This window comes from Pollachius pollachius (assembly GCF_949987615.1).
Source record: "Pollachius pollachius genome assembly, chromosome: 5".
NCBI lineage: Eukaryota > Metazoa > Chordata > Actinopteri > Gadiformes > Gadidae > Pollachius > Pollachius pollachius.
Genome location: NC_136938.1, coordinates 3,118,530 through 3,137,423, shown reverse-complemented (window position 1 = coordinate 3,137,423; position 18,894 = coordinate 3,118,530). Strand labels below are relative to the sequence as shown.

General features: G+C 49.1%; 1 protein-coding gene across 1 annotated transcript; it reads right to left on the bottom strand.

Annotated features, from left to right (window-relative positions):
- Positions 1 to 280: 280 nt before the first annotated feature.
- Positions 281 to 18,562, bottom strand: LOC307076294 (AP-2 complex subunit alpha-2). The gene is made up of 22 exons (XM_079737231.1): positions 18,413 to 18,562; positions 17,337 to 17,405; positions 15,361 to 15,503; positions 14,679 to 14,872; positions 13,292 to 13,421; positions 12,937 to 13,038; positions 12,593 to 12,701; positions 10,355 to 10,505; positions 9,649 to 9,817; positions 8,860 to 8,997; positions 7,861 to 8,043; positions 7,272 to 7,369; positions 6,592 to 6,823; positions 5,290 to 5,484; positions 3,627 to 3,790; positions 3,236 to 3,318; positions 3,041 to 3,130; positions 2,665 to 2,788; positions 1,831 to 1,947; positions 1,644 to 1,713; positions 1,303 to 1,437; positions 281 to 1,023 (listed from the first exon to the last, which is right to left on the bottom strand). The coding sequence occupies exons 1-22, from the start codon at positions 18,477 to 18,479 to the stop codon at positions 946 to 948; spliced, it is 2,841 nt and encodes a 946-aa protein (XP_079593357.1). The 5' UTR covers positions 18,480 to 18,562; the 3' UTR covers positions 281 to 945.
- Between the last annotated feature and the right edge of the window lie 332 nt (positions 18,563 to 18,894).

The following is an 18,894-nucleotide window of genomic DNA, read 5'->3' as shown; positions in this document are numbered from 1 at the left end:
TGGGTAGATTGTCCGACACTTTACTGGGAAGGACGGGGCTTTTGTGTGAGTATTTGAGCTAAAATAAATATTATAGAATGAAATGTGCAATACTTTTTCTTAATTTGCTTCATATTGTTTTAGGGGACCAGTACACAGACCTAATATAAAGTTGCAAATTGCACCTCCTGGTGGATGAATAGTCATTGCGACACATTTTGCAATATTGACATCAAGTACGAAGAATGAGACAAAAAGTATGGATTGTGTTTGTGAGCAAAGTAAAACACACGACACACACTAAAAGTGACAATCATCTATATTTGGCAACAACCGTACAAAGTTGGCATTCACTCTACAAACAGCCATCTCTGAAGGCACCATGTGGCCAGGCAGTGGTGTGTGGGTTGGGGGGTTGGGGGGATGGCTACTGTAGTCCTGATGCTGGTTCTCAGTACAACATTCTCTCACTGATCAGCAACGTCAAACCACGGCCGTGCAAAGTGACACTGAGGACATTACAGGTCTTGAGAGATGATAAGTATGCAAACAGGACTTTAGTTTACAGTCGTTATTCAACCACGTTAGAGAGGAGCCTGAGAGTAGTGTCAGCGCTACGGCACCAGGGGGGATGTAGTAACGTCATCGCCTCACCAGGCACACGCCGAGAACAACCAATCACAGTCCAGGACAGACAGAAGCAGTGAAGTTAGTAGAGGGGTTTGTTAAGAAACAAAAAAGATAAACATTTCATATACATTTATAATAAGTAAAATATATAAAAAAAAGAATTTACACTGTACATCAGTTCCAATCTAATCCAAGTGAGACGCGGAGACAAAAAGTATTGTGTAACATGAGGGGGAGGGGTGTGTGTGTGTGTGTGTGTGTGTGTGTGTGTGTGTGTGTGTGTGTGTGTGTGTGTGTGTGTGTGTGTGTGTGTGTGTGTGTTGATTAGGGGTGAGATTAAAATTGTTCAGACAGCAGGTCGCTGAGCCTCTGGGACACGGTGTCTCTGCTGGTGCGCAAAGTGAGACGGTACATCTGCAGCAATGTGGGAGAGAGTGAGAGAGAGTTAGAGAGGGACAGAGCGTGACCCACATCACCCACATCAGTCAGACTTCAAATAAAAAGCTTTTGTCCAAAGCAACGTTCAATAAATGCATTCAACGATGAAGATGAAGCCCAAAAAGTGGACGAATCGTTTAAGTGCATACAAGTGAGTGTGCGTGTGTCTACCTGGGCCTGTGTTGGTGAGTGAGTGAATGAGTGTGTGTGTGTGGGCCTGTGTGTGTACCTGTATGTTTGTGTGAGTGTGTGTACCTGGGCCTGTGTGTTCGGCTCCAGTCGGAGCAGACAGCCCACTTGGGTGTTCTTGGTGTGGATCACGCCGGCCCCCACGAAGTTGGTGGGGTTTGGGTCCACGCCGTCCAGCAGAGCGGTGCCAAACCCCATGATCTGAAACAAGACAACATAACACAGCGTCATCTCCTGGTGACTCAGGAGAACTACACCTTCCTGTGACTGAACTACACCGTCCAGTTCAGATGTTGGCCGAGGAAACAGCAGACAGCCTCTGCTGACCAGCGCTCATAAAGCTGAGCTCGGAACTCCAGGCAGCCTTGTTCAGGTTATTATTTGTGCAGCAGTGGTGTGTGACGTACCTTGGCTTTGGTGACCTCCGTGTCCATCGGGTGTTTCGCTTTGAAGATCTTCTGCACCTCCTGCTGCGGCCTGAGGAGAAACACAACACAGCTGGATATTAAACAACTATTAAAAACACATCAAAATATTATTAACTCACTATCTACTACCAGAAGCTATATTATTAACTGTTTAAAACCAACTCACGCTCCCAGCTGCTTCCAGCGCTGGAAGAAGTCCTGCGCCTCCATCTCCGTGGGCTGGAAAAACTTGTTGAGCATCACGGGGAGCTTTACACCGAAGTTCTGCAGGGTGCCTCCGTACCTGGAGACACAGACAGAGCCGTCACTCAGACAGAGCCTTCACACAGACCAACAGAGCCTTCACCAACAGAGCCTTCACTCACACAGACAGAGCCTTCACCAACAGAGCCTTCACTCACACAGACAGAGCCTTCACCAATAGACAGAGCCTTCACCAACAGACAGAGCCTTCACCAACAGACAGAGCCTTCACTCACACAGACAGAGCCTTCACCAACAGACAGCCTTCACCAACAGACAGAGCCTTCACCAACAGAGCCTTCACTCACTCAGACAGAGCCTTCACAGACAGACAGAGCCTTCACACAGACAGAGCATTCAGACCAACAGAGCCTTAACTCACACAGACAGAGCCTTCACCAACAGAGCCTCCACTCACACAGACAGAGCCTTCACCAACAGACAGAGCCTTCACTCACACAGACAGAGCCTTCACCAACAGACAGAGCCTTCAGACAGAGCCTACACCAACAGAGCCTTCACTCACACAGACAGAGCCTTCACCAACAGACAGAGCCTTCACTCACACAGACAGAGCCTTCACCAACAGACAGAGCCTTCAGACAGAGCCTTCACCAACAGACAGAGCCTTCATAGGGAACCCCTGATGTCTGGACCCCCTGTGACCCTAACTCTAAAGTGGGTGTCCAACACCGGGGGGGGGCAGGGGGTCTCCCCTGAACTGGATGTCCAGCACCGGGGGGTGTGGGGGGCTCACCTGAACTGGATGTCCAGCACCGGGGCGGGGGTGAAGTCCTCCAGACACTCGATGTTGAGGATCTGCTGCAGCTGAGCGCCGGCGTCGATGGTGGGGTCAGCGGGCTTGGTGTGGACGTTGAGCTGTGGACGGGTGGTTAAGGACACTAACCGGGTCCAACCAGGGTCATATCCCCCTGTTAAAGAGACTAACCTGGATCACTAACCTGGTCTAACCAGGGTCACTAACCGGGTCTAACCAGGGACACTAACTTGGTCCAACCAGGGTCACATCCCCATGGTAAAGAGTCTAACCACACCATAGATAACCCTCTCTAGCAGCATGAGGGTACTGAGGGTCAGTACTGAGCGGCAGGGCGTTGGGGCCTGGAGGATATTGGTCTTGAGGAGGTCCGGGCAGTTGACCGTGGAGCTGAAGTCCAGGAACTGGGTGGACGTCTTGTTGCCAAAGAACACATAAATGCGCCCTAGGAGAGACAACATTTAGATGAATATTAATAATTCATTTATAATAAATCCTTGATCCTTAAACTGAAGGCATGCAGACAGAGCTTCAGGTCAAGAGGTCCTACCCAGGTTCTGTCTGTACTCGGACTTCAGTCCGATCTGCAGCAGCTGGTTCTCAAAGAGAACACCGTTGTTCTTGCAGATGAACCTGCAGAGATCAATAAAGTGTTATTTAAACACCTTCAGTGGGAGGAGGGGAGGACCACCAATCATGGAGGAATGATGATGATTACAATAATTGTAATAGTAGTGGTAATAATAATAATAATAATAATAACAATAATATAATAATACTATAATAATATTAACAATTGATGATATAATTAATAATATTAATAATATGAATAATTGACAATACAACAACAAAAGTATAATTAATATGAATAATATAATACTTTTCTTATTCATAATAACAGCATAAACAGTCCCAGTAGAACCAGTGATGTGCTTCCTCACCGTGAGAAGTTGTCCTCTGACACGGCCGTGTTGGGAGGGGCCAGGTCCAGGGGGGCGGGGCCAGCCTGGAGGCTGTCAGAGAACACGTCCACCAATAGGCTGCCTCCCGTGGATGGGGGCGGGCCCGTGGGACCAAGCAGGTCTGCCGAGGGGTAGAGGGAGGTCTGGGAGAGGAGGAGGTGGAGGAGGTGGAGGAGGAGGATGAAGAGGAAGAGGAGGAAGAGGAGGAGGATGGAGGAGGTTGGGGTTACATTATACACCAACTTGAAGATGGATCAAGTTAAAACAAGAACACAACATAAAGGACTCTTACAACGAAGACATTGGTGTTCAACCTCTTAAACTGGAGGTTCCCCAGATGTGGGAAGACCGTGATCACTCTCGCAGCTAAAGGCATACAACACTGCCCTTATTATGTAGAAGTATTCATATTAAAATTAAACATGAGAAACTCCGCTACAAGCACATTTAAGTCATTTTTACACACACCAAACACAACTCAAACACCAAGCATATTAATTAGACAAATTAGACAATTAAAAATAGGCTGGAGCTTAAGAGGTTAGACCCAGATCAAGTGGTTGAAGCTCCATCACATACAAACACAGCAGACACAGAGAACACAGCAGACAGAGCTCTGTTCAGGGGCTGAGGGGAGGGGAGGAGAGGGGAGGCGGGGCCTAGCGTGGTGATGTGGGGTAGAGGCAGCGTGGAATGTGGATGATGCTTCACATCAAACATCCAATTGGCCTGAGACTGGGATTCTATACTGGGAGGAAGGGTGTGTCCTCTTGTAGCCACTGGTCACAGAGCCTGGGACGCCACAGTCAACCACAGCAGAGTGGACGCCACATCGTGTTTTGGGGACTTATTTCAGTGAGTGATAAAATGGTATAGATTACTACGTTGACAATCATAAGACAAAAGACCACGTTAGAAATAGAAGGGAGCGGTTCAGGTTTGAGTGGCCCTTTGAGGTGCACAGCAGCAAGCAGCAGCAGCAGGTGTACCATGGGTCCAGCGGAGAGGCCGCTAGGAGCAGCGCAGGACGCAAGGAAAGGAGTCTGCATGAGGGAGATGGAGGAGACGGGGCGGGGCCTGTTGGTGGGCAGGGCGGCCGCAGAGAGAACGTCCACCGATGGAGATGACTGGAGGAGGAGCAGGGTGGAAGGAGAACACCAGGCGGATAGGGAGGACAGACGATAAGGGATGACAGTGGAAAGAGAGAGGAGAGAGACAGATTGAGAGAAACGGAGAAGAGGGAGAGAGACAGACAGATTGAAGGGAAATGCAGAAGAGAGAGAGGGAGAGGGAGAGAGACGGACAGATTGAAGGGAAATGGAGAAGAGGGAGAAGGACAGACAGACATTAAGAGGAAGACAGACAGGGAGAGAGATAGACATACAGACAGGGAGAGAGAGAGACAGCAGAAAGCAGAGATGAAGTCAAAGGAAATGCAACCAGAAAAAGAGAATGAAAGGTTTTCCTTTGTGTGTTTTGAGGACTCAGTCCGGCGGTACAATAAGACCCTCTGCATGCACCAGACTGACACCAGGTCAAGATAAACAACTCAATCGCTGAGTGCGTCGCTGTGAGGGTTGTAGTATTTGAGGAGTTGTTATACATACGTATATTCATTGTATGTATTAGTATTAGTGTTTACCTTGGCGGCGGCGGCCCCTCCCTCCCTGTGCTCGGCGCTCCCGTTCAGGCTGCGCTCCTTCTCCCTCTCCCTCTCCCTCTCCTGCCGCGCCTCCTCCACGCCGGGCTGGTTCCCCGGGCCCTTCCTCCGCTTCAGCTTGGCCAGGATGGACGACTCCCTCTCGGGGAAGGGGGGCATCTCCTCCAGCACCGTGGCCTTGGGGGGTGGGGGGGGGGAAGTATTGAGGGCTCTATCCATTTCAATCTCTATAACGTCAGCGTATTGATCTCCTTCTGTTTCTCCAGCTGATTTAATGGTGGAGTCTATTTTCCCTCTGAGGCTAAATCGTTATCTGGACCATCAGTAGATCTCCCTGAGATTAACAGGGACGTCTGGTGCTGCTTAACCACAGGGGGGCACTGGGAGAGCACTGCGGCCGGAGACAGAGTGGAGCATGGAGGTATTATTATAAACCACAAAGCCTGACCGGTGTCTCTCTGCCGGTGGAACTCATATAACTGTTGCACCACTACCACACCAGAATGTCGGGGTCGTGGGTCGGCTTAGCTCAGGAGGTAGAGCAGTTGTCTTGTAACCGAAAGGTTGGTAGTTCGATCCCCAGCTCCTCCTACCGAGTGTTGATGTGTCCCTGAGCAAGACACTTAAGCCTAACTGCTCCTGACGAGCTGGCTGTCGCCTTGCATGGTTGACTCTGCCGTCGGTGTGTCAATGTGTGTATTAACCGATATAAGTCATTTTGGATAAAAGCGTCTGCTAAATGCCCTAATTGTAATTGTAATGTCACCATTACCTCTGGTGCACCATTCGCACCAGTTTGCACCAGTATGTCCCCCTGCTCTGTGGTCTCCCAGCCCCCACCAGTATGTCTCCCAAACTGGTCTCCCAGTACCCACCAGTATGACTCCCAGTACCAACCAGTTTGTCTCCCACAACGTCCCCCAGTACCCACCCGTATGTCTCCCAGTACCCACCAGTATGTCGGTGCTGGCGATGGTGCTCAGCCGGAGGTACTCCAACCTTATCACTGGTTTCCCACCAGTATGTCTCCCAGTATGTCCCAGTACCCACCAGTATGTGTCCCAGTATGTCCCCCAGTACCCACGAGTATGTATGTCCCAGTACCCACCAGTAGGTCTCCCAATACCCACCAGTATGTCGTTGCTGGCGATGGTGCTCAGCCGGAGGTACTCCACCAGTATGTCTCCCAGTATGTCCCAGTACCCACCAGTATGTCGGTGCTGGTGATGGTGGTCAGCCGGAGGTACTCCACCAGTATGTCTCCCAGTATGTCCCAGTACCCACCAGTATGTCGGTGCTGGCGATGGTGCTGAGCCGGAGGTACTCCACGGCGCGCTGCTGCAGCTCCACGTCTGCGTTGCGCAGCTGGCTGTCGGAGCGGAGCACCTCCTGGATGGTGGCCTTCACCTCGGGGAACAGGTTGATGAACTTGATGTAGGCGGACAGCAGCAGGGCCCGCGTGGGCACCGAGCACAGGTGGAACTTGGAGTGGAGGAGCTTGAACTGGACAAGCGGACTGGAGGGAGGGAGGGGGACATCGGTCAAACACGGAGCAGATCAGGGGACCAGGACCTCCACAGAACCTGGACCGGTACCGTAGCCATACCGTCACAAAGACCATGAGCCCTGGGCAGAATGTGGCTCAGGAGGTAGAGCGGGTTGGCTGGTAACCTGAGGGTTGCTAGTTTGATTGCTCCTGACGAGCTGGCTGTCACCCTGCATGGCTGACACCACCGTTGGTGTGTGAATGTGTGCATGAATGGATGATGTTGGGCAATATTGTAAAGCGCTTTGAGTGGCCATTGGTTAGAAAAGCGTTACTAAGGACGTTGGGTCACTCCTATGCAATGGCAGGTAGGGTGTGGTCTTCCAAATAAAACCCTCTGGATCTAACGTCTTTCTTAACTTCCATGAAGTTAATAACATTAAAGAGGACACCACAGTAGTGTGAGAGAACTAGGTACCTGGAGCGTGAGTCACCGGCGATGAGGTTGCCAAACTCCCCCAGGATGTAGCCTCCCACCTTCACCAGGTTCTCGTGACACGCCGGGGCCTGGAGTGCCTGGGAGCACAAGACAACAAGCGTCACCACGACAACAGGCGTCACGACAACAGGCGTCACCACGACGTGAACGGACAACGTATGAGACTCTTTCTGGGAGACAGTACAAATGGAGGCCAGAGGAAATGGAGGCCAGCCCACTCAGTGCTGTTAAACGCTAGGCAGATAAGTAGTAGTTTGGTCAAGCGTGGTAAACCACCCCCGCACTACTTTTGAGTGCTCCTAGATAAGGGGGTCCCCCTTCAGAACAGAACCATAGTAAATAAAAAGGCACCCATGGAATGGGCCAGCCAGGCAACTGATAATAACTATCAAACAACGAGAAACAAGAAACACAAGAAAAAATAAAATAGCCATGTCCATTGTTTCTCCAATGTACTTATTGTAAGTCACTTTGGATAAAAGCGTTAAATGGCCGACATGTAAACGTCAACTCCCCCAAGAGATCACAAAACATACCCCAGATCCTGTAGTCCCCCCCCCCCACTCACCTCGAAGACGGTCTTGGCGGCGTAGCCCTGCACGTCGTCGCGGTTGATGACGATCTGGATGACGCGGTACCACACCTCCTCGCTGACCTGGTCGCCCGCCACGCGGATCAGGTTCAGGATGGTATCCACGTACCAGGTGTAGTCCACCGCATACTTCTCCGCCAGCACCGCCACCTTCAGCACCTGGGAGGGAGCGCCAGTAAGGAGCGCAGGGTTACCATGGGAGCGGTGTCCTAGCAACCAACAGCTGCATCTTTCAAACTGGGGATGCGCAGATTTATCGGCTGAACATCGGTACGGGCCAACATTGGCCTTGTTAACACCATTTGCTTTTGGCGGATAAGATGACATCCAGTGAAGGCTGAGGCCGTTGTGCAACTGTTGTGTCTCATAAGTTTTGAAACCGTTTACATAACCGTTTAAATCACTATAATCTTAGTGATGTGAAAGAAGGTTACACTAAAGGTTGTTTCATGCATTAGTATGATTACATTAGTGCTCATTCAAAGCCAGAAAAGCTCTTTATATAATTAAAGGTTCTATCAGCGATTCTAGGCCGAAACAAAAATGATCACATTCATCTGATCTTTCCTCACAATCCACTAGCTGCCTGCCCCATAAGCAGGCCGTCAAAAAAAAGCGTCTCTGTAGGCAGCCTGTGAGATCGTACACAAAAACAAATGGTACTACCAACCACTCAAAACCAAAATAAATAGTATTCCAACCAATCACCGACAAGGGGTGGGTGTTGTGGGGCTTTGTGCAGTGATCATGATCATTTTTACTGGATGCACGAAACAAGGAAGGGAGGGGCAAGCTGGCTCTGTTTGTTTGGGAACTCGCTTTAAATACCAACAGAAGTTACATCACCCAACATTGCTGATACAACCTTTAAGGTTTCTTTGTTTCCCTTTGGCACAAAAAAGGGGGAATACAGAACTAAAACAGAAACATGGGTATCACTGTGGGCCCAGCTCCCGCTCCCTAGTGGAGACTCACAATCTCCTCTCTGATGGAATAGTCGGCGGTCTCCAGGTAGCTCAGCATCTCGGCCACGATCTGCTTGGCGTTGCTGCGGTCGCACATGGCATAGAGGAGGTCCACCGCCCGCTGCCTCACGCTCACGTCTCGCTCCGTCTGGTTGGGGGGGGGGGGGAGGGGGGGGTTCTGTCATTTAAAGAACACACTCAACTTTAAATCAAACCACAGGACAAGGTTCTGCTGAAATGAGTTCAGGTGATGTCCCTTGAATCTGCCAATCAAATCCAAAGAAATCTAAATCAACAGCGTTTGGCAGGCGAGTGGCCATCTTCAAGGCATTGATGACGGTCTCTCTCTGAGTCTTGTCTCACCTTGATGACGGTCTCTCTCGGAGTCTGGACTCACCTTCAGGCTGTTGATGCCGGTCTCTCTCTGAGTCTCTACTCACCTTGAGGGCGTTGATGACTGTCTCCCTCTGAGTCTGGACTCACCTTCAGGGCGGTGATGACAGTCTCCCTCTCTCTGAGTCTTGTCTCACCTTCAGGGCGGTGATGACGGTCTCTCTCTGAGTCTTGTCACACCTTGAGGGTGTTGATGACGGTCTCTCTGGGTCTCGACTCACTTTCAAGGCGTTGATGATGGTCTCTCTCTCTCAAGTCTTGTCTCACCTTGAGGGCTTTAATGATGGTCTCTCTCTCTCTGAGTCTTGACTCACCTTGAGGGCGTTGATGACGGTCTCTCTCTCTCTCTGAGTCTTGACTCACCTTGAGGGCATTGATGACGGTCTCTCTCTGGGTCTTGACTCACCTTCAGAGCGTTGATGACAGTCTCGATGTGGGTCTTCACTGCCTCGTGGGAGAACTCAGAGCTGGCCAGGGTGCACATGCTCTCCAGCGCCAGGTAGCGCAGGTTGGTCTCGCGGTGCTGCAGGAACTGGCCCAGCTGGTTACAGGCCCGCACCAGCAGAGTGGGCTCACTGGTAGGACGGAGAGAGGAGGCGTCACTCAGGGGAAGGGCCCGCTCATCCTGGAGGCTTCAGTGGTGGAGGACAGTTAAGACAACAGAGTGGGTCACTCTGTTGTCTTAACTCTTGGCTTCACCACTGAAGCGAAATGGTTCACAATAAGCTCAAGTATTTTATATGAAACTAATCATCCCGATGACTGGTCAGTTCAATTATATGTAATGTGTGTTTCACCTTAAGAGTGTTTTACTAAACCCTTCCTGTTATGGCAGGTCAGCTGAATATGTAAAGCGTGCAGCACTGAACCCTTCATGGGTTGGCTGGTCAGCTGATATGTGAAGGGCATCACTTAACCCGTTGTGGGTTGGAAGGTCAACTGGACATGTAAAGAGTGTTTCACTAAACCCTTTGTACGTGTAAAGAGCATCACTGACCTGTCGTGGTGGATGATCACTGAGCATCACCGACCTGTCGTGGTGGATGATCACTGAGCATCACTGACCTGTCATGTTGGGTGATCAGCTGAATATGTACACTAGCCTCACTGACCTGTCGTGGTGGATGATGAGGGCGATGGCCTCAAACAGAACAGCATTCTTGGCGTTGGAGTGCTGCACCTTCTTGGACTTGGGCGGCTCCTGGGCCTTGTTCAGGATGGTCTCCAGGCACTCGGTGAGGCGTCCCCGCAGCGCGCCGTCCTCTGAAACACATGACTCAGCACCTAAGTTCCACGCCCAGCAACAGACCGGCCTGAAGCACCCTTTGCCCCGGTCCAGCTCACTCTGATACATCGAGAAACCAGCCAGAGAAACCTAGAACCCTACATCACCAAAATGCAATATTCCTGATGACTGCTTCAGGAGTGTATCCAGATGGCTGTGTTCCCTGACTTGTCTTTAAAGTAAGTGTGCATGCCAAAAGCAATAGGAGTTGCACTAGCTCTGTTTCACAACAGGCAAAGCAGCTCAATGGATAATGTTTTTTAAAGGTCCCATGGCATGAAAATCTCACTTTATGAGGTTTTCTAACATAAATATGAGTTCCCCTAGCCTGCCTATGTTCCCCCAGTGGCTAAAACTTGTTCTCGGTTTAAATCGAGTGCTAGGTATTCTGCTCGACTTTGAAAAAATGGAAGCTCAAGTGCTCTGATTTGGAATGTGGCCCCATATGTCGTCATAAGGGACCAGGCTACCTCCCCTTTCTCTGCCTTGCCCGCTTAGAGAATTTGGCCCGCCAATGAGACAATGAGCTACGAGCGTGCGAGCGCCACATGTGTATGTGTGTGTGTGTGTGTGTGATTACACACACTGTAACGCAAGTGTTGTACACTTCTTTGTTATTTGGATAACCGTTCTGCTGTTGTTGTTATGCCGCATAACACGTCGGTTCTTTGACGTCTCTGGTATTACCACAACAAGACTGTAGTTGGGGTAATCTCAGCCATGGTTGAGAAGGAATTGGGGGAAAGGAAATTTGGCTTTGACTCCCTGAAGTAAATGAACTGCGACATGGAGGAGAAAGGGATTGTCTCCCACCGGCAGCACGCGGTTCAGTCTACTTCAGATTAATCTGGAGGTGGAAGAACCAGAGATGTCGGAGAACCCAAGCAGTCGTTTGTGATTCATAATATCTTCTGGAGGCGCACACAGCTTTTGGCCGTGATAATATGTATTATTTGATATAGATATCTATGTATTATATGACATTATTTAGATATAGAGCTCCAGGACTGTAACAAGAGTTGTACACATCTTCGTTATTTGGATAACCGTTCTGCTGTTGGTGTTATGGCGCATAATACGTCGGACTCTCGTCTGGTATTTCCACAACGAGACTCGTAGTGGGGGTTATCTCAGCCATGGTTGAGAAGGAATTTGGGGAAAGGAAATTGGCTTTGACTCCCTGAAGTACATAAACCATGACATGGAGGAGAAAGGGATTGTCTCCTGCTTGAGCCCCGCTGCCTGCCGCCCACTGCCCCGAGGCACCACCGCCGCGAAGCACCGGCGCCCGGCAGCGGGCAGCCGGCAGCGGGCAGCCGGCAGCGGGCAGCCGTGATAATATATATTATATGATATAGATATCTAGAGGCTGTGTGCGCCTCGCCATTGCGATACATCCACTGTAAACAGAGCGCATGGTACCCGAGCGCATGGTACCCGTGGGATGGTACCGTGGCCGCAAGCTGCTCAGGGCCACACCCCCACCCTCCTCCTTGACCCGCCTCTCTCCGCCTTATTTACATTAAAGGTACAGACACCGAAACGGCGCGTTTGGGGAGAGCTCAATGCGCGACTGGCTCGTAGTGGCTGTAATTCTGCACCACGGCTGAATTTCGGGAACGTCTTCAAATACTGTGTTAGGGGCCTACTAATATCTATATTAAAGCATCCATGAAGTAGCATGCCATGGGACCTTTAAAAAAATACTATGTATAAAAATATTAACCCTAGTTCTCTGTAGACTGGTTAGGGCCAGGTGTTCTGTCAAGCTGGGTTAAATGATGCGTAACCATGGGTACCTTGGTAGGAGGGGGATAAATGATGTATAACCATGTGTATCAGGGGGAGGGGGTTCAATGATGAGTAACCATGGGTACCATGGGAGGGGGTTAAATGATGTGTAACCATAGGTACCATGGGAGGGGGTTAAATGATGTGTAACCATAGGTACTAGGGGGAGAGGGTTAAATGATGTGTAACCATAGGTACTAGGGGGAGAGGGTTAAATGATGTGTAACCATGGGTACCAGGGGGCGTGGGTTAAATGATGTGTAACCATGGGTACCAGGGGGAGGGTAGCACTGCAGCAGGCGCAGCAGCTTCACGGACAGCCAGGGCGCCGCCACAAAGTAGTAGGTGTAGTCCTGGAGGTCGATGGAGGCCGACGTCACGATCTGGGAATCAAACAACAAACACACAAAAACACAGTGAAATCAGAGTTACACAACAAACACACAAAACACAGTGAAATCAGAGTCGCACAACAAAGACACAACCACACACAGAGAAATCAGAGTTACACAAAAAACACACAACCATGCACAGTTAAAATCAGTTATACACAAAACACACAACTATCGGCAACATAAACTCCCATGATGCAATCTGCTTCCCTCTGGAGGAGCTTACCCTGCTGAGGCGGGCGATGGCCAGGGACACGGAGGTCTTGAAGTCGTCTGGACTCTTCTGGGCCAGAGTGGTGATGAGGCTGGTGGCTGACGTCACAACCCCCTGGAGAGGAGGACTAGTTAGTAACTAGATAGTAACTCAACCCCCCCTGGGACGAAAGAACATACAAGGACTAGTTAATAACTTAACCACTCGAGGACGACACAAGGACTAGTTAATAACTCAACCCCCCCTGGGGACGAGGACTAGTTAAGAACATCACTATCAGTTTTACTTTCAAGTTTAGCTTTAATCAAGACCATGTTGTTTCCTGCACATGAGTAGACCCATTAGGGGGACTGAGCTCAGGTCTTACCAGGTGCTGGTCGTTGAGCAGGTGCACCACGCGGGCGGTCCACTCCCCCATGGGGACCAGGTCTGGGGAGGTCCGGTTGAGACGCAGCAGACACAGCGCCGCACTCTGCTTCACGCTGTCCATGGTGTCCCTGGAGAGCAGAGCACGAGGTCACTTCCATTCCTGATGTTCTACCGTTCATCTTCAGTAGACATTGTAGCCAAGCTTTGTTCTTGTAGTATCTAGTAATACGCAGAGTCTAAGATCAAGCATGAAGTAAGACTCTCCGTAAGTTATTGATCAAGGCATTGTTGGATCGTTCTCATGGGGATCTGATCTGTAGCGTCAGAACGATCAATACCGATATCATTATACTGTATTACACTTCCACAATAAATCACTAAAACAAAAAATGCAACTGTATAAAAATGTGTCATGCAGGCTTATGTGGGGTTGACTAAATTAGATCTACTACGACAGCAGATGTAATGTTCTGCTGTCTGCAGACAGACCAGAACTGAGTGGTTTCAAAGAAGCCAAACTCTCCTGTTTTTAAGTTCACTCCTTCAGTGTGGAATACACCCAGTCAGCATAACCCTTCCTGCCAGACCCCTCATGGGGAAGAATCACGTGGGAAATGTGTGTGGGCCATCCAATTGGTCAGACAGTCACATGAACTACATAGTTACCTTAAAGCAGCAGTTCACCCTAAAATGTTCCACTGTCTGCTCAACCCGGCATTTAGTAGAAACCCTGCTGCCGTTTGTAGCTGTGTGTATAACACACATCTTAGCCGGTTCTAAGGTATTTATCCAGATTATATCTTTAGTTCATACAGAGGAAAGATTGGGTTAGCAAAACCGTTTACACAACCAGTCACTGCATGCTCCCCTTATCGGGACAACAGAGACAAAGCGCATGTCATTGGTTCTGTTTACTAGCAACTAGTCTAAATAGCGCTCCTCAGACCATGAAAGGGAATGGGCTCCGATAGCTTGTCCCACATGTGCCTACAACAACGTGTGCATCATTATCTCCAGATCAATACAGAAAACTGTGGTTAGACAACAAGGGAGGCAAGTGGTTGAAACGGTAGCGCGTGTTGGCTGGTAACCAAAAGGTTGCTGGTTCGATCCCCATCTTCTCCTAGCTTGTGTCGAGGTGTCCCTGAGCGAGACACCTCACCCTGAATGCTCTTGATGAGCTGGCTGTCGCCCTGCGTGGCTGACTTCGCCGTCGGGGTGTGAATGTGTGCATGAATGGGTGAATGTTAGGCAATAGTGTAAAGCGCTTTGAGTGGCCACTGGTTAGAAAAGCGCTGTATAAATACAGTCCATTTACAACCGAAGCTAAAGGCTCCGGTAGACCGACGTGTCCGTGAACACTCGTGGCAGGGGGTGACTCCTACCCGGCCACCAGGATGCGGGGGATGTCGGCGGCGAAGGCCTCGGCCATCTCGCGGCTCCCCACGTTGGCGATGCAGTGCAGGGAAAGGTTCATGTGCGTGGGGTTCCGGCTGGCCAGGTCGTTCTTGATGCCGTTGTTGATGAGGCGGATCAGGTCGCTGTTGGAGTTGACCAGCACGGAGATGAACAGGTAGCCCTGGAGGAGAGACGGGGAGCACTCAGCGGTGGGTTCATCGTGTGGGTAGGGTACCCATTTACATTGAGGGAATTTAGCAGACGCTTCTATCCAAAGCGACTTACAATAAGTACATTTGTCAGAAGAAAGAGGAACAATATATCGTTGTCGGTACAAAAAGGATGTTCTTTGAACCACGTGCCCAGCACTAGCAATCGCTAGGTTAACCCATTCCCCGATACAACAAAGATAGCTAGGATAAGATGCTACGCAATGTATTATTTTTACGTGCCAGGACATACAACATACAATAAGTGTGTAAGAGGTGTGGTGAGGGGGTAAAGGGGGAGGCTATGCAGAGTCGAGGTGAACTCTGAACAGGTGGGTCTTGAGTCTTTTGTGGAAGTTGTTGAGCGACTGTGCGGCCCTGACATCGGCAGGGAGCTCGTTCCACCTATACATGTGTATCTGATGGGAGTGAGGGCCTTGACACGTGTTCTGTCGCTCACAATCTGCTTCTCGGTGTACTTGTTGGAGCTGAGCAGGTTGACCGCCTCCATGTGGCCGAAGTCGATGTCGTGTCCCAGGAGGAAGATGAAGAGCAGCTTACACACATACTTCTTCTTGCTGTAGCCGTCCAGAGCCTTGTCTCCTGTGACACACACACACACACACACACACACAAACACACACACACAAGACTTGATACATGATACAATAGGACAATACAGTCCCCAATCATGCTTCGGGGCATGTAATACAATGCTAGCTGCAGGGTATCAACACATACGCTACAATAACAAAGACTTCTCATCCACCACATGCGGCTAACATTTGTGATGTTGAAACTGAGGAGCAGCTCCATTCACTGACTCTCTAACTCAAACAGGTCAACTTAGGACATAGTCAGGCCACATCCACAACCACAGTCTGTCATGGACCTCACAGAGAGGAGGACTGTAGCACGGAGGCATTGCATATACCTTCATCACGAGGACATATGCACATTTGAGAGTTCACCGCTCCAGTGAGTCACCGGCTGACAGCGATTTGCATCACGGTGCTCAGCTCTCGACCCTCACTGTCCCTGGGGTTCATTATCTCTAACGTGGTTTGATCCACGTACATTTACATTAACATTCAGGGCATTAAGCAGATGCTTTTAGCCAAAGCGACTTACAATAAGCACATTGGTCATAAGAAAATGTAGAGGTAAAAGTCTCTGTAAACCCTTACTATCAATGTTCCTCTGAATGATAACGTTTCTTCTATAACTGCTTGGATGCCCTAATGCAGAAGGAGTCACTCGATGCATACAATTTTTTACTATGGTATTATAAGCACATGCTATGGGTCTCGCAGTCAACACATCCACCAAATCTTAACTTGAGATTTGGATGGGTTTAAAATGGCACTATCCTCCACCATCATCATCATCATTATCATCAGCGTCAACAGGAAACAAGTGAATGTATCCAATAGATCCAAAAAACGGTAAAATACAGGCTATGGCCCATTGAAGCTGTTCTGGTGGTATATTGTGGCACCCCAGAGCCTTACATGGTAAGTCATGTGGATCCATGTCTGGGTCCTAGAGTTTATATTAAAAACAATGTTGCATGCACTTAATGTACGCACTTATCTTATGTTGTACGTCCTTGCACTTAAAAATAGTACTGAGCAGTGTATAACATCTTATCCTGGCTATCTCTGTTGTGTACAGGGAATGGGTTAACCTAGTGATTGTTAGTGCTTGGCACTTGGTTCTATGGACATCCTTTACTGTACCAACACCAATATATTGTTTCCCTTCTTCTGACATACAGACTTATGTAAGTCGCTTTGGGCAAAAGCGTCCGCTAAATGCCCTCAATGTAAATGTAAATGTAAATGTAAATCTTGTATGAGGATAAAGGAGCTGTGGGGGGGGGGGGGGGGGGATTAAGGCCAAGGAGAATGAGCAAAACATTGGCATGGCCCAGCAGACAGCTTCCTCTGGCAGCAGACTAAATATAGGCCCCATGCAACAGGTGCAGAGGACCCTCTGTACGTCGAAGAACGCCATCTCCAGCCAGCACTGGAAGGTCAAGGCAAACACCTGCTAAAGGACCCTGTTGTCCTTAATGTACACGAACAACACATGCTCCCTTTAACCAACCGACACACAATAGGTACTGTCTAACGCCAACTAGTCTCGATGATCGTATCTTGAACTATTGGATTATGCAAACTAGATTTGCGATTGGAGAAAATGTCGAATGTCAACAGGAAGTAAAGCTGCCAGGAAGAGATGTCATGAAGAAGAGGGAATAAAGACACACACACAAACACACAAACACACACAGGGCTGCACTGAAGCTATCAGACTTGCATCAAGCACATTTCCGACAAACAAAGACTCATTCGCTCAAAGATCCGACACATTAGACAACAGTTTAATATGTTTCTTGATATTAATGAAAACAGAGTAAAACAATCAACATACCTTTAAATTTAGAGCGGATATTCGCCAGTTCTTTATTTATCCTTTTGATCTCGGCCTCTTTGCTTTTACCTGTAAATATGTAAAACACACCGCACACCGATTATGAGACTTGGTGTGATGACATCAACAATGCTTACCGGATTAAGGTTCAGTTTTGGGTCTGTGGCTGATGGGCCAACAAGTTACATGATTACAGCTTGTCTTTACCAACACTTAAACATGGCAACATTACACAGCTTCCATTCTCCAAGTGGTTATTAGTGGTTATTACAAGTGAACTATGCGACTTTACATGCAAGAATTATAGTTAAAAAACATAGCAAATATAAAAGAGTTCAACTTAAATTAATCATTAAACTTAACAGCCTGAGTGGTTTGTTATCTTAGTAGCACTGGGGAAACACCAGAACCCATTTCTGTATTAAGGTTTCACTCAACATATGGATTAGCGAAGTTATTACAGTTATAGCTGGAGAGAAACATGGTTTGGACAATGGAGATGTTCCTGGTAGGAGAAATGGCCCTAACAAGTAATTTAACTCGTATGGCTAAGTAAAGTTATGAGAGTTATAGATAGTTATACATGGTTTAGACATGGTTCAATGGGAGACATGGTCCTCACAATAAAGTAACCCTTGTGGATTTTGAAAGTTATTAGTTATAGCTGGAGACATGGTTTAGCTCCTGGTGGGAGACATGGTCCACTCAAGTAATACGTAACTCGTATTGATGAGTAAAGTTATGAGAGTTATGTTTAAGACAAGTTATACGTGGTGTAGTTCCTGGTGGGAGACTCGGCCCACGCCCTTTGGCAGGACGCTAGCTACAGGCCCGCCGCTAACTCCTCTAAACAGCTCGTTTACTGAATGGTTGTTGACTGCTGCTCTCTACCGTCACTAGTCTGACTCTGTGGAAACAAAAGCTGTGAAAGATCGGATATTTTGTTCCATGACATGTCGGCGGTCGGCTGCAAGGCGGTGAGGCGGCTAATGCTACCCGCCCAGTTGACAGCCGAACCCCGGGACGGTGGAGTGGTGAACAGGGACAACATAAAGAAGAAAAAAGTCACCACTTACAGTTCCTGATGTCCGAGATGAACACGGCGAGGCCTCGCATCCCGTCCCCCTTGGAGACCGCAGGCATCTTGTTGGGAGTTTCGTTTCACTGTGAGGTCTGAACCCACTGGAGGTGATGGGTTGAAAAGTTTCTGCTGTGACAGTGGGGCTGCCCTGACTGGCTAGGCTAGGAGACGGCTAGGCTAGGCTAGGAGGCTGCTAAGGCTAGGCTATGAGACGGCTAGCTAGGCCAGGCTAGGAGACGGCTAGCGCGTCAGAGTCGCGGTGGGAGGGGCTCGGGGCGGCGCGCTGCGCTCGGACGCGCCGCGCGGAGGCGGCATTGCGTCAATAACATGTAACATGGCAGCGGCGTCATGCACTTCTTTCCAAACATTGAGGGCAAGGTGTCCTTTAGTGGAAAAATATGAACATTTGGATAATGGATTTGCGCTCTTTATACTATGCTATAAACAGGGCTAATAGCGTTGCTGGGGTTTTTTCTA